We start from the raw sequence: 13,645 nt of genomic DNA, 5'->3' as shown, positions 1-13,645 counted from the left end.
TGGACACAGCAATCTTAGAGGTCTTTTCCAACCATGACAACTCCGTGACTTTGCAATGTTCATGGTTATTCTACTTTGATTCATCAGTGAATAACTTCCTTCAGTTTAAAACTCCAGTACACATGGAACTTATGGTGCCTGCTCCGTGTGGAGGGGTCTTCACTTGGAGGTGGGCAGCCCAACCCCCTGAGGTGAGGTTTCCGTATTACAATTCCATTATAATGAGCACTGGTTACTTCCCTACAGCAACTTCAGCAATTTCCCCACGTTTTAAGCAAAGCACACACGTCCTTGTCTTCATGTTTCTTCTTTTCACAGCAGGCTCGCCGCTTCACACAAAACCTTTGTAACTTTTTACGACTCTTTTCCCAGTGCTCACTGAAATCTTCATCTCCTCCGCCACACCACAGGGAACGCCCCGGGGGCGTTGCCAGTCCTACCCTCGCTGAGGAAGTTTGACCCTCGGCAGCTCCTGTCCGCGGAGCTGGGGCGGCACCGTGGCCCTCGGCGGCTTCCGTCGGTTCCCGCTGTTGGCCGAGTGCCGGTGGCAGCGCTGAGGAGGAGACGCCGCCGCCGCCATGAGTCGCAGCTACAACGATGAGCTGCAGTACTTGGACAAGATCGACAAGAACTGCTGGCGGATCAAGAAGGGCTTCGTGCCCAACATGCACGTGAGTGGCAGAGGGACGGCTGGGCTCAACCGGGAACCCTTGAGTGCCCGGGGGGTGAGGGGCAGCCCACCTGAAGGGGGGGGGAGGGGGAGAAACGGCCGGACCCTGCCCTGCCCGCCCCGTTGCCGGCCGCCCTGACAGCTCTCCCCGCAGGTGGAAGGTGTTTTCTACGTAAACGACCCGCTGGAGAAGCTGATGTTCGAGGAGCTGCGCAACGCCTGCCGTGGTGGAGGTGAGTCCAGGAAGGCTGGGGGAGGGGGGGATAACGGGGAGGCGGGAAGAAGCAAGGAGGGAGCCTGCAGGCACCCCCCAGCCTTTCGGGCTCTCCTTACTGTGGCCTTGGAGACCTCCCTGAGCCCCTGGGTTCGCACCACGCTGTCTGTTGGCTGTGAAGTACCAGGGGGGCAGCGGGGAGGATTCTATGGGATGTCCCAGCTGGCGCATCGGGAGAAAAGGGAAACAGGGATGAGTTTTTTCACCTTGCCAGCTACTGCGGCCTGGTGAGCAGCACAGGGGTGTGACCTGAAACCGTAGCATGTCCTGTGCCCAGATCAGATGGGTGGGCACCGACTTGCTGGCTGCTCTCTGTGCTTTCAAGCATCCCCTGAATGCCTGTGCCTTGAGTTTATTTTGTTGGGGGCTGTAGCCTGGGCTTCTCTGGTGTGAGGCAGAAGCACAGGACTGGGTCCAGGTCTGAGAGATGGGCTGGTGGTAACACACTTCTGTTGTTAGCACTGATCAATCTGCACAGATCAGTCTTAATACATCAGAGCTAGGACTTCAGTGTAATATCCTATTTAATGAGACTGCAGATTGGGAATAATGTTTATACCAGGTTAGAATACTTGCTGGTGACTGATTTTTGATTTGCCACTGTTTTCAACAACCTTTATAGAAAGTTCTGTATTGTGATTACCAGATTGTTTACTTTCTTTTTTACTTTATCTTGTTCAGGTGCAGGTGGCTTTTTGCCTGCCATGAAACAGATTGGAAATGTGGCTGCATTACCTGGCATCGTTCATGTACGTATTTGCTCTGAAAATTTGCTCTTTTTCTGTTCTTATCTGCCAGGATTATTACTTTCCAAGTGGAAACTCTGTTGTGAAAAGGAATCTAGACCAAAACAGTTTGTTTGTTGAGGACCTGTCTCTGAGCAAGAACTTCCAAGGGCAAGCTATGAAACTAAGTTACCTGAACAAGTGTCCACTAAAGTGTATTCACTGCTTTTTGACTTGAAGCTTTTCCAGCATTGCTTTGTGTTGTTCCAGTTTGCCTGAGTCACCTTTCCCCCAACACTTGTATTGTCTGTTGGTTTTGAATTTCCTTTGCTGACCTAAAATGCATGAAAAAATGGAAACAAAGCAGGAGGGGACAGTGTTGTCTATTCTACTGTTGCTGCCCCAGTGCTTGTAGTGAGCCTTCCCCTTATGTAAACATTTTCCTTTGTCCCACGAATTTTTGGAAACAAAGTATCAGATATGGTGATGATGGAGGAGGAAAACACTTCCTTGTGTCACTTTTCAAGAAGTGCTAAGTGCAATGTAAAAATTATCTTTTTCGTGTCTGATATTGCAGATATTAATGAGTAACAGATTATCAGAATTTCCTTGTTCATGGTTGCTTGGCAAAGGTATGAAATTTCTGGCTGTAGTGAAAGGCAGCCCATCACACTGTTAAAATGCCTTAATGGTCAACTGAAAAGGAGTAAGTTAGAATAGTAACAACATATTAAAATGGGAATTTTGGCTGGTAGTTTGTAGGAGAGATGTGCCTATTCAGATCTTCAGGTTTTATTTTCAAATCAAAGAACTCTTGAAGCCAAGAAAAAGCCAGGTTAGAATTCAGTTTTCAATTACAGCTCTTACATTTAGGTGTTTAAGCTTCTCCTAAGTTTTATGGAGATCTTGGCCAGTAGAGCCAAGAGGGCTGCTCAGCTGACCTGCCACTGAGTCTTTCTTTCAGAGTGAGATGTGCTCTCTGCTCTCTTTGTCCTGTAACTGCAGGAATTTAGATACTTACCTGAATCAATGGGTTTGCTCCATCACCTTGAGTCCTGTGTCCAGTTCTGGGCCCCTCAGTTCAGGAAGGATATCGAGATCCTGGAGAAGGTCCAGAGGAGGGCAACCAGGCTGGTGAAGGGACTCCAGCACAGATCCTATGAGGAGAGGCTGAGGGAGCTGGGGCTGTTCAGCCTGGAGAAGAGGAGGCTCAGGGGAGACCTCATCACTCTCTACAACTCCCTGAAAGGAGGGGGTAGCCAGGGGGGGGTTGGTCTCTTTTCCCAGGCAACTCTCAGCAAGACAAGAGGGCACGGTCTCAAGTTGTGCCAGGGAAGGTTTAGGTTGGATATTAGAAAGAATTTCTTTACAGAGAGGGTGATCAAGCATTGGAATGGGCTGCCCAGGGAAGTGGTGGATTCTCCGCCCCTGGAGATATTTAAAAAGAGACTGGATGTGGCACTCAGTGCCATGGGCTGGTAACTGCAGCAGTAGTGGATCAAGGGTTGGACTTGATGATCTCTGAGGTCCCTTCCAACCCAGCCAATTCTACGATTCTGTGATCTACATCTAAACATCCCTTCTCTTTTTGGTATGTTTGCAAACATGGCAACCATTACCACAAGACAAAGTGTAACAAAGGTGACTGTGCAGCATAAAGTTTCATAAAACATTAAAATTTCCTTCATTCCCTTTCAGAGATCAATAGGCCTTCCAGATGTCCATTCTGGCTATGGGTTTGCCATTGGCAACATGGCTGCCTTTGACATGAATGATCCTGAAGCAGTGGTGTCACCAGGTGAGGATAATTACTGGGGATTAATGGATGCATAATTCTCTCACTCAAAATCTTGATTCTTTGTAGAGCAGATGGTCACACTGAAAATATTTAAATACTACAGAGAGAATTGCCCTTGTCTTTTAGGGCTGGGTTCATGAGATCCCTCAGTTTTGAAGGGAGAGCACAAAACTTTGAACTTGGGTTTTGTCAGGCTGATAAAAATTGATTGTTTTCTTTGAGCAAAAAAACATACTTAAACATACCTTAAGACTATTTCTACACTTTATTAAAAAGCTGACCTTAGCATGTGCATGTCTTTTTAATAAACACCTGTATCTTTAATTACTAATGGTTTGGAGATGTTTTTGTGGTAGTGAAGCATGATATTCATGTTTCAGGTTTGCTTCAAGCCGTTTCAGTGTTCCTCATTGACTTAAACCCAAGATCTCTTTGTCTGGTGGCCCTCCTCTGACTCCGGTTAATACCAGAACCCTCATTAATGGTGGTCTTTCACATTAGGTCTTTCCCTGCAGTAGTTATTTTTGTTAAATTTTTAAGAATTTAGCAAAATGCTGAGCACTTAAATTTAATATTCCTCATTAGTATTTACCATTTATTATATCTAGTCATTTATTCCAGTGAAGATTCAAAAAGGACTTGCTCTCAGGGACTTGGTTTCAGGCATATCTTACATCCAGGAGCCATTCTGAGACCTGTCACTTCTGACCTTAGGCAGAACAGGAGCATCCTGTACTTTCTGAGGACAGTATTTTTATAGTTGTCTGCTTCTCTTTGGCTACTTGCTGAAGCAATTTTGTAAACACAGAGTTCTGTAGGCAATTAATTATACAGCTTGGTCTGTAGAGCACATGCTCAAGACTGCAGAACTGTCTGGTTTGGTTTTTCTTAAGAATTTTTGAATTTTTCTCTGCAAGACTACATTTTTTGCTGTCTTGAATTCTGAGGATTTCTGTTACTCTATTAAAATCAAGTTTAATGCAGTTCTGCTTTTTTCCCCAATATTTTGCCAGAAAGAAGGGCAAAGATCATAGAATTCAGTACACCGTCCCTGTCAGCAGAAATACTGGTTTAAGATGAATATTCAACAAGTGCTTACCATCAGCACACTTTCCTTATTAACCTGGTTGCTTTTTCTACACTTGCAGGTGGGGTGGGATTTGACATCAACTGTGGTGTCCGCTTACTGCGTACAAATTTGGATGAAAGTGATGTGCAGCCTGTGAAGGAGCAGCTTGCCCAGGCCATGTTTGATCACATTCCTGTTGGTGTTGGCTCCAAAGGTGTCATCCCCATGAATGCTAAGTAAGAGAATGGCTTGGTGTGTGCATCACTGGAGGGAGCATCTCTGGTATTCATTTTGGTGAAAGATTTATATAAGTAGGAGACTTTAAGAAAGAAAAAGTAATTGTAAACCTCCTTCCATTCTTTCTGCATCTGTCTTTCACCAGGAGGACTTGCATAGTCAGCAGTGCAGTCAGATCTTTCTTCCCCCATTGAAAACTCTGAAATAGCTAAAAGTTTTTGATAGGTTCTGATGTCTTCTGACAGAAAACCTCCATGTACATAAAGGTATTATTTGAGAGGGATGAGAGAGAAAATAGGATATTCCCCTCACAAAAAAGAGGGGAAAGTAGTGACCTTCCTGAAGTTATTATATTTGTAGAGTTTGAATTTCATGAAGTATTAAGAAGTTGGACTGCTTCTTAGGGGAGGTGGGGGCTGATCATAAAACTATAGAATAATAGATGGGATCTCTTGAGGTAATCCTGTCCAACTCCCTATACAAAGGAGAGCTAACTCTGAAGGTAGGTCCAATGACAAATTTACACGGAGCTGCTCATATCCAGGGGAGTTTTGAGGATTTTTAAGGATAACACTCATGTAGCTGTTCAATAATTGCAGGGATTTGGAAGAGGCCCTAGAGATGGGTGTGGACTGGTCTCTCCGTGAGGGCTATGCCTGGGCAGAGGACAAGGAGCACTGTGAGGAATATGGAAGAATGCTGCAGGCTGACCCCAACAAGGTCTCCTCAAGAGCAAAGAAGAGGGGTCTGCCTCAGGTAATGTCATGTTCCAGAAAGGTTGTGAGTGCTCAGGGTTCAAATGTAAAGGTTAGCACATAGTGCTCTAGTTTTGGGTCTTTTCTTGAAACTCTGCCTACCGGTTCTGGGCAGGGGCAGAGGTGAGATGGTGGGGCTGTTTCTGAATAATTCTTGACAGAGCTGTAGCAAGGAAGCAATGCCAGGTGTACCCAAGGTTCCTGGGGCCATCAGTTTTTCATCAGCTAACGCCTGACACTGGAATTCATGTTTGGTGGCATTTCTGCATCCAGGTAATAGTTTTATTTTTAAGAGACAGGCAAGTTATTCTGTAGCTTTTCCCTTTGTTTGCTCAGCAGTCAAAGATTTCTTTTCTGTATATAGTCTCATTGGTTTGGGTGGAACACTTCTGAGATGGCTGTACTAATGCTAGCGTTTGCAAATCTTTCTTTTATATAACTTCTTGAGTTCTATGACTTGTGGTGCTGAAAGATTATGGCATTTTAACTCCAAAATAATCTTATGTCCTTAATTTTCATATTCACCTTGCAAAAAAGTCATCTTCTCTTAGTGGAGATGAAAAAATTTGAGGATTGGAAATGGAATATCATGCTTTAGCTACTGAAAGGTTTTGAATTCTTAATGAACAGGGCGTTGTAACCTCCCTGTGGTGTTGCAACAAAGCAGAAGACTGTATGTGTGCCATGCCTATAGAAATTGATTAATTCTCAATAATCTGTACTCTTCCTGTCTTTCAACTCAGCCTAAATAAGCTGGATAAAAGTGTCAGCACAGTCTGTAGATCCTGGTCCTCTTATTTAATTGTAGTGTTCTTCCAACAGTAAAAATATACTGCAGTTTGGTAGTATATGATTAACTATAATTATGATTAACTATAATTTAATACCACTAAAATATTATTAAATTATTATTATATAAGTAAAATACATTTAAATGTATATACTAAAGCATCTGAATATTTGTAACATCTATTCAGATCCCCAGCATATGTGGGATTTATGCATTTCCAGCACACACTATAGCCATTTTAAATGTAAACCATTTCTAGGCTTATGGTTTATAACATGTTTAATTTATGTTATAAACCTGAACAAAGAGGACAGTGATGGTGGTATGTTCTACTTCCTTCCAGTTTATATAGGGATTTTTGTTTTGATTTTTTTTTTTTTTTTTTCTTCCTGGAAAAGCCTCACTAAACCCCAAACCCTGCTATAGCAATTTGCCCTATTGCCTTTATTCCCATGGCTCTCCCCTGTGCTCCCAGGAGCTCTTTTCTCTATCCCTGTGTGATCCGTGTGTTGTGATTGGCAGCTGGGGACTCTGGGAGCTGGAAATCACTACGCTGAGATCCAGGTGGTGGATGAGATTTACAACGAGTATGCTGCCAGGAAGATGGGCATCGACCACAAAGGGCAGGTGTGTGTGATGATCCACAGTGGCAGCAGAGGCCTGGGCCACCAAGTTGCTACAGGTACGTTCTGAGTGCTGCTGAGACCTGTTGGCTGACCTGCTGGAGAGCAGTGTAGGTGAAAGAGACCTGGGGGTCCTGGTAGACAAGAAGATGACCATGAGCCAGCAATGTGCCCTTGTGGCCAAGAAGGCCAATGGCATCCTGGGGTGCATTAGAAAGGGTGTGGTTAGTAGGTCAAGAGAGGTTCTCCTCCCCCTCTATTCTGCATTGGTGAGGCCGCACCTGGAGTATTGTGTCCAGTTCTGGGCCCCTCAGTTCAAGAAGGACAGGGAAGTGCTTGAAAGAGTCCAGCGCAGAGCTACTAAGATGATTAAGGGAGTGGAGCATCTCCCTTACGAGGAAAGGCTGAGGGAGCTGGGTCTCTTTAGTTTGGAGAAAAGGAGACTGAGAGGTGACCTCATCAATGTTTTCAAATATGTAAGGGGTGAGTGTCAGGGAGACGGAGTTAGGCTTTTCTCAGTGGTGACCAGTGATAGGACAAGGGGTAATGGGTGTAAATTGGAGCATAGGAGGTTCAAGTTGAATATCAGAAAAAATTTTTTTACTGTAAGGGTGACAGAGCCCTGGAACAGGCTGCCCAGGGGGGTTGTGGAGTCTCCTTCACTGGAGACATTCAAAACCCGCCTGGACACGTTCCTAGGCGATGTACTCTAGGGGGCCCTGCTCTGGCAGGGGGGGTTGGACTAGATGATCTTTCGAGGTCCCTTCCAACCCCTAGGATTCTATGATTCTATGATTCAACGTGGTTTCATCCTCGGCAGTAAATTGCAGCACCAAAGAGCATTTCTTGGTCTGTTCTGACAGGGCTTGCGTTGAATTTTGTCTGCTTGATCTTGCGTGTTTTCAAACCTCTTAGCAATAAGTTTAAAGCCAATGCATTAATTGGCTTTGATCATGCAGAGAATTGTTCTTGCTATTATGCATCCACGTGACAGTAGGGTTAGAGGTGGCAGAAGATGAAGCGAAGGAAATTCTAATTACATAGTAGAATTCTCATTTATTTTTTTAACTGTTAAAGTGGTCAAATGCTGGAGCAGATTCCTTAGAGAGGTTATAGAACTTGTGTCCTTGGAAATGCTCAAAACTTGGCTGAGTAAGACCTGATATAGCTGGAGCTGCTTTGAACACAACTTCCAGAAGTCCCTTCCAAACTAAATTATGCTATAATCAAGACAGTGTGGAGATTTTCACTGAATCCTATTTGTTTGAGGAGCTGTCTTTATATGCGTTTGCTGAGGACAGTGGGTCCATAATGTCAGGTGTAACAGAGGCAAGCATTCCTGCAGCAGAAAAAGACTAAATTACTGTCTCCTGAGAAAGTGCTACCTCTGCATTTATTGTTTTGAACCTGACTAGAGTGTTTACTTTATTAGAAGTTACTAGTAAGTTTAAATGCTTTTGTCCAAGTGGAGAATTCTTTCTGATATACCTGAGCCTCTAAGCTTTTCTTTCTAAAAGTAATATTGAGGAATGCTGTTTGCAAACAATTGATGATGTTCTGCCACAGATTTGCTTTTGCATTTGAGAAGAATCCATAGGTTTGTCCATGGGACAGATGTATTCAGTTTTAGAATATAGATTACAGACCACTGTATTCTTCTCACAGACTGAAACATAATTAAGAATTCACCTAGACTTACCCTGCTGATTTCCCAGATGCACTGGTGGCTATGGAAAAAGCTATGAAACGGGACAAAATCATAGTGAATGATCGGCAGCTGGCGTGTGCCAGGATTGCTTCTGCAGAGGGACAGGATTACTTGAAGGGAATGGCAGCTGCTGGGAACTATGCATGGGTCAACCGCTCTTCTATGACTTTTCTAACAAGACAGGTAAGAGCAGAGTTGTCTCTGAAAATATGTTGGTACACATCTCCTTCTTTATCCCAGACACATGGAACACAGAGTAGTTGCAGTAATTAACATAATTTTCATTTTTGTGCTTTTTAAACTGTGTTTGCTGGAGAGACTCACACGAAGCTGCAGTCCATCTAAAACCACTCAACACCTCTGGATTGTATTTGCAGAAGCCACTTAAGCAATATTTTTGAAAATGCCTTGAACTGGAAAAAGATGATACAAGAAAATCAGTTTTACACTGCTGAAACCATCTTTTCACAGTTGCAAGAATTAGTCTAGTAGGGATCTGACTGAATTCCAGCTTTAAAGCTGCCAGTGGGCAGGTAAACAATGTAGGCAGTGCCATTCTGTCACACCTGGCACTGTTGTATTCACTGCCACTGTGGATGAATTTGACTGTCATGCCACGTGGTAAGGTCATTGTCTTATCAGTAAGAAACACCTTGTTCCTTCTAATTCCTAAACAGATTGTAACTGCTGTGTACATGTAGAAAATTTATCTCCATGTATTTCAAATCCTGATTTGCTGTCTTTTTAGGCCTTTGCCAAAGTCTTCAACACAACCCCAGATGACCTTGATATGCATGTTATCTATGATGTGTCTCACAACATTGCCAAAGTGGAGCAACATGTAGTAGATGGAAAGGAGCGGACCCTGCTGGTGCACAGAAAGGGATCAACCAGGGCCTTCCCTCCTCACCATCCTCTTATTGCTGTCGATTATCAAGTAAGTTGCTGTTGGAGAAGGAAATCAGAAGAGAATTCTGTATGAATCAGACTATTTAAGGGTCCCAAACAGAGACCTAAATGCTTGGAGTTTGGTTTTTGAGCTAATGGCACTGGAATCCTAGTGGGATGGCAGTATCTGCTGGTCTGTGTGTTTGATCTTAGCAACACTGAGCTCCCTCTTCTGCTCCACACCCACAAGGGTTAGAAAGTTATGAAGGGAAATAAGTGTTTCATACCTTGGACAGGCTCCTGTGATTTGCAGGATGCAGGTCTTTTCATCTGCTGGTCTACACCTTTCAGTGCAGTTAGCTCTCCAGAATCCTTGATATCAGGCACCCAAGGCAGAGATGCTCTGAGGGAATGTGAACCTGACCTTCTTTCCTGGATATATATTTCCTCTGAAACTTAATTATTAAGAATTAGGGGTTTTAGACTTCTTGTGAATTAATACTTTTCATTCACAGCTGACTGGACAGCCTGTTTTGATCGGCGGGACTATGGGCACCTGCAGCTATGTTCTTACTGGAACAGAGCAAGGCATGACTGAAACCTTTGGAACTACTTGCCATGGAGCTGTAAGTCAAAATGTTATTTCAGGAAGGGCTTGGACTGTCATGTAGAGGACAAGGTTTCTTGAGGTTTATGGTTAGCCAGTGTGTGATTCATCTTTTGGACAACAAAAGCTGAGATTAGCCTTGCCACAGTAGTCTCAGCCCGGGAGAACTACAGGCTAGAAGTCTTCTTTGTCCTTGACTGTGTAGTTTTCACTCCTCCTGCAGAAAATTTGGAGGTTGCTATACACAAGGCATGTATGTTAGGCTGAAGACGTGGCTAATGAGGTCTTTTTACTAAGGATTAACTGTGCTTAAGCTGTCCTTACCTCAGTTGTTAAAAGAAGGTAGTAAAATAGGATGATTGAGGAAGATAAATAGCTTCCAGTAAAACTCTGACTCCTGAACACTGTCTGATGTGTTTTTGGTAAAAAGACACTTCTAGACATGTATGTTATACGCATGGAACTTCCCTAGCCATCATAACACATCTGTGATTTTTGCAGCAGCCCATCACCTAAAGTATAAATTAATTTCCCAATTTGTGGCTTACTGTGGTCTGTACTCTCAGCCATTCTGGGCTTACCTATGTAATCTACTTAGTTATAATGTAATATACTTATTTACGGATAATGTAATAATGTTTTTCTTGAATAAGAGAGTTCTATTTCCAAGTGGCTACAAAAAATAAACCTAACAAAACTGTTCTTTAGGGTCGTGCACTGTCTCGAGCCAAATCTCGACGTAACTTGGACTTCCAGGATGTATTGGACAAGTTGGCTGACATGGGCATTGCCATCCGTGTTGCTTCTCCCAAACTGGTCATGGAAGAAGTGAGTTTAATACTTCATTATCTTAGAGTTTTGGAAAAGGGAGTCTTGCTCCCTGGCTGGATGACTTTCCCTGTCTGGATTTTGGCAGTGCTAAGTGGTTGCTATTACTCTAAATATACAGCTGGTATGATTTCTGACAAAAGTACTCCTTTTTTTTTTTTTTTTTTTTTTTTTGAAAATAATGTGAAGTCTTCCCTCTCCCTCGAGTCCTGCTGAAAGGGGAGGTTCCTGTTTGAGAGGACTGGGGGTTGGGAGTATGTTTTTTCCTTTTCTGCCTGGCATTAGGGATAATTACTGTTGATCATGAGAAGTCTTCGTGTGATCATCACAAAAGCAGTTACAGTTAGTAGATTCTCTTCAATTATATTCTCCCAACTCAAACGTACTTTACACTGCAGCTGCCATGTGTATGAGATAACCTTCCTCTTTTAAGATGAATTCATGTTTAAGAAAACTCTTAAATGATTAGAATACTTTTAATATTATGACTTCCAGTTTGTTTGCATTGACATGACAGAATGTCTTTTCTGATCACAACCTTGCTCATGCAAGCATGTTAATCACTAGAAACTATGCTGTTTGGGTGTTGGTATTGTACAAACATGTTGATAGCATTAAAATCTCTATTTAAAAGCAGCTTCCTTTTCAGAATGCTGGAGGGGCAAGCTGTGGAGTTCAACCCTGATTCCTGCCACTAAGGGGCAGTGAAGATAAATCTTAAAGGCTCTATGTAAGGAGGAAGCTGGAGTGCACCTTCTTATATGCTGGTGAACTGGGTTACCTTAGAATATAGGCAAAACTGAACCAAAGTAGCTATTAATTTACCTGAAACACAAGAGATTATTTGGAAAGCTAAGTGTCTCATAGATTTCTTAGATAATGTAAGGTGGCCAGATTCTCAGCATGTTCACCTGCTTCTGCACCCTCCATTCATATGATTCTGTTTTTGTGAAGAAGGAATATCAAAAGCCTGCATCTAACTTCCTGTGACTTTGGGCGATTTATAGTTTTTGTTTTGTTTTGTTTTTTTCTCTCTTCCCCCTCCAGGCACCAGAGTCTTACAAGAATGTGACAGATGTGGTTAACACCTGCCATGCAGCTGGCATCAGCAAGAAAGCCATTAAACTGAGACCTATTGCTGTTATAAAAGGCTAGGAATTGACAACAGAAGAAACACAACAGCATCTCCAGGCCTTACACAAAACTGACTATAATCATCATCTTTCCACACCTCTTGGACTCTTCAGGATGCTTGGATCTGCCATCCCTGTTCTGGAAACAACAGCTGAGGATCTTCTAACCACATCTAGGCGTAATTAATGCCCACCCCTTGTTATGTGGTGTTCTTTTCTTGGGAGGAAAGGGCAAAGCAATGAGTGAGTCTTATTTCCTACATACAGTCCCTCCCCCATTTGCCTGATATTTCCAGACAGGACTTCAGACTTGCTGAGTTGCCACCAATTGCTGTGCTGCAAGACCACCTCCATCAGCAAAGGTGGCTTCTGAACCAGACATTCTGTCCCCACATCTGAGTGCCTCTCACTGCATACAGAAGTACTCTGATAGGCAGGATATGGTGCTTCTGGGCAGGGAGAGGTTGCTCTGTTTGCAGATAATGCATAGTCTGTGTCGTTGCATGTTTCATGGCAGTTGGATGAGAAATCTGGGGTTGGGAGTAGTTTCCCACTTGGGTGGGAGGGATTGCCCTTTTCTCCTGCCCTCTCCCGTTCAGCAGCACCTGCTGTACTTGGCTCAGTACAAGTAGGTGTTCCACAGTCTTCTGAAAATGCTGTTTAGGACTGAGAATTTTGCCTTGAGAGGTTTTGTTTGCTCAGTAAAAGCTGTATCATAACAACTTACAGATGTGCAAATCCAACGTGTAAAAGTTGTATTGGATGATATTGCACTCTGTGTCCTGCAGCTCTGATTTAAATGAGTCCAATTGCAGGGTCAGACCCAGTACAACATGGCTTCTGATGTTTCTTTTATATCCATTAATCAGGACTGGAGGGGAAACTGACCATCCCCACTGGATCGTTTTGAGGACTAAAAATAAAATGGGAAGATGGATGCTGCAGTGTATCTGTGTCATGTTTATTCAGTGGTTAACATGTCTGTTTTTCACTCTGAAGTATGTATGTGAGCTCTTGAAACTCATGTTGTGATCTGGCCAAGAAATGTGCAGATGTCAGGATTTCTTGCAGGATTCAAGGGAAGGGCAATGCAGTGCTCAGTTTGATTATGACAAGAGTCCCTGCCCATGCCAGGTGGGGCAGAACTAGATGATCTTTAAGGTTCCTTCCAACCCAAACCATTCTGTAATTCTACAAAGAATATGACAGCTTTATCTTTCCGGGATTCTGGTGGGGTCCACCTCCTTGGGTAGGGGCTGGAGCTTGCTGTAGGTCTGTATGCAGACACAAGGGGGCGGCTGGAGGAAAATCGAACCTCAGAGAAAGAGTGGAGCCCTTCCAGGGACTCATGTAAAAGGAGCAGATTGTGATTGATGGACTCGAGTTTCTTTTGATGAAACATCCCTTTAAGTTTAGGATCTGAGAAACCTGTTGATCTGAGGAGGCATAATGGCATTTTGCTGTCTCAGTGACCTTGGTGCTTGCAGTTTGCTTAAGTTCAAATTCTGTATTTGCTGCAGATTCAGAAGCAGCACGTGCA

General features: G+C 43.5%; 1 protein-coding gene across 1 annotated transcript; it reads left to right on the top strand.

Moving 5' to 3' along the window:
* The first annotated feature begins 510 nt into the window (after positions 1-510).
* On the top strand, positions 511-13,042 carry RTCB (RNA 2',3'-cyclic phosphate and 5'-OH ligase). The gene is made up of 12 exons (XM_071729220.1): positions 511-671; positions 825-903; positions 1,626-1,693; positions 3,368-3,467; positions 4,616-4,772; positions 5,373-5,529; positions 6,841-7,000; positions 8,657-8,832; positions 9,398-9,586; positions 10,053-10,163; positions 10,853-10,972; positions 12,020-13,042. The coding sequence occupies exons 1-12, from the start codon at positions 579-581 to the stop codon at positions 12,125-12,127; spliced, it is 1,518 nt and encodes a 505-aa protein (XP_071585321.1). The 5' UTR covers positions 511-578; the 3' UTR covers positions 12,128-13,042.
* The last annotated feature ends 603 nt before the right edge of the window (positions 13,043-13,645 follow it).

This window comes from Heliangelus exortis, chromosome 1, assembly GCF_036169615.1.
Source record: "Heliangelus exortis chromosome 1, bHelExo1.hap1, whole genome shotgun sequence".
Lineage (NCBI taxonomy): Eukaryota > Metazoa > Chordata > Aves > Apodiformes > Trochilidae > Heliangelus > Heliangelus exortis.
The sequence above is the reverse complement of the archived record's forward strand: the minus strand, read 5'-3'. Positions and strand labels throughout refer to the sequence as shown.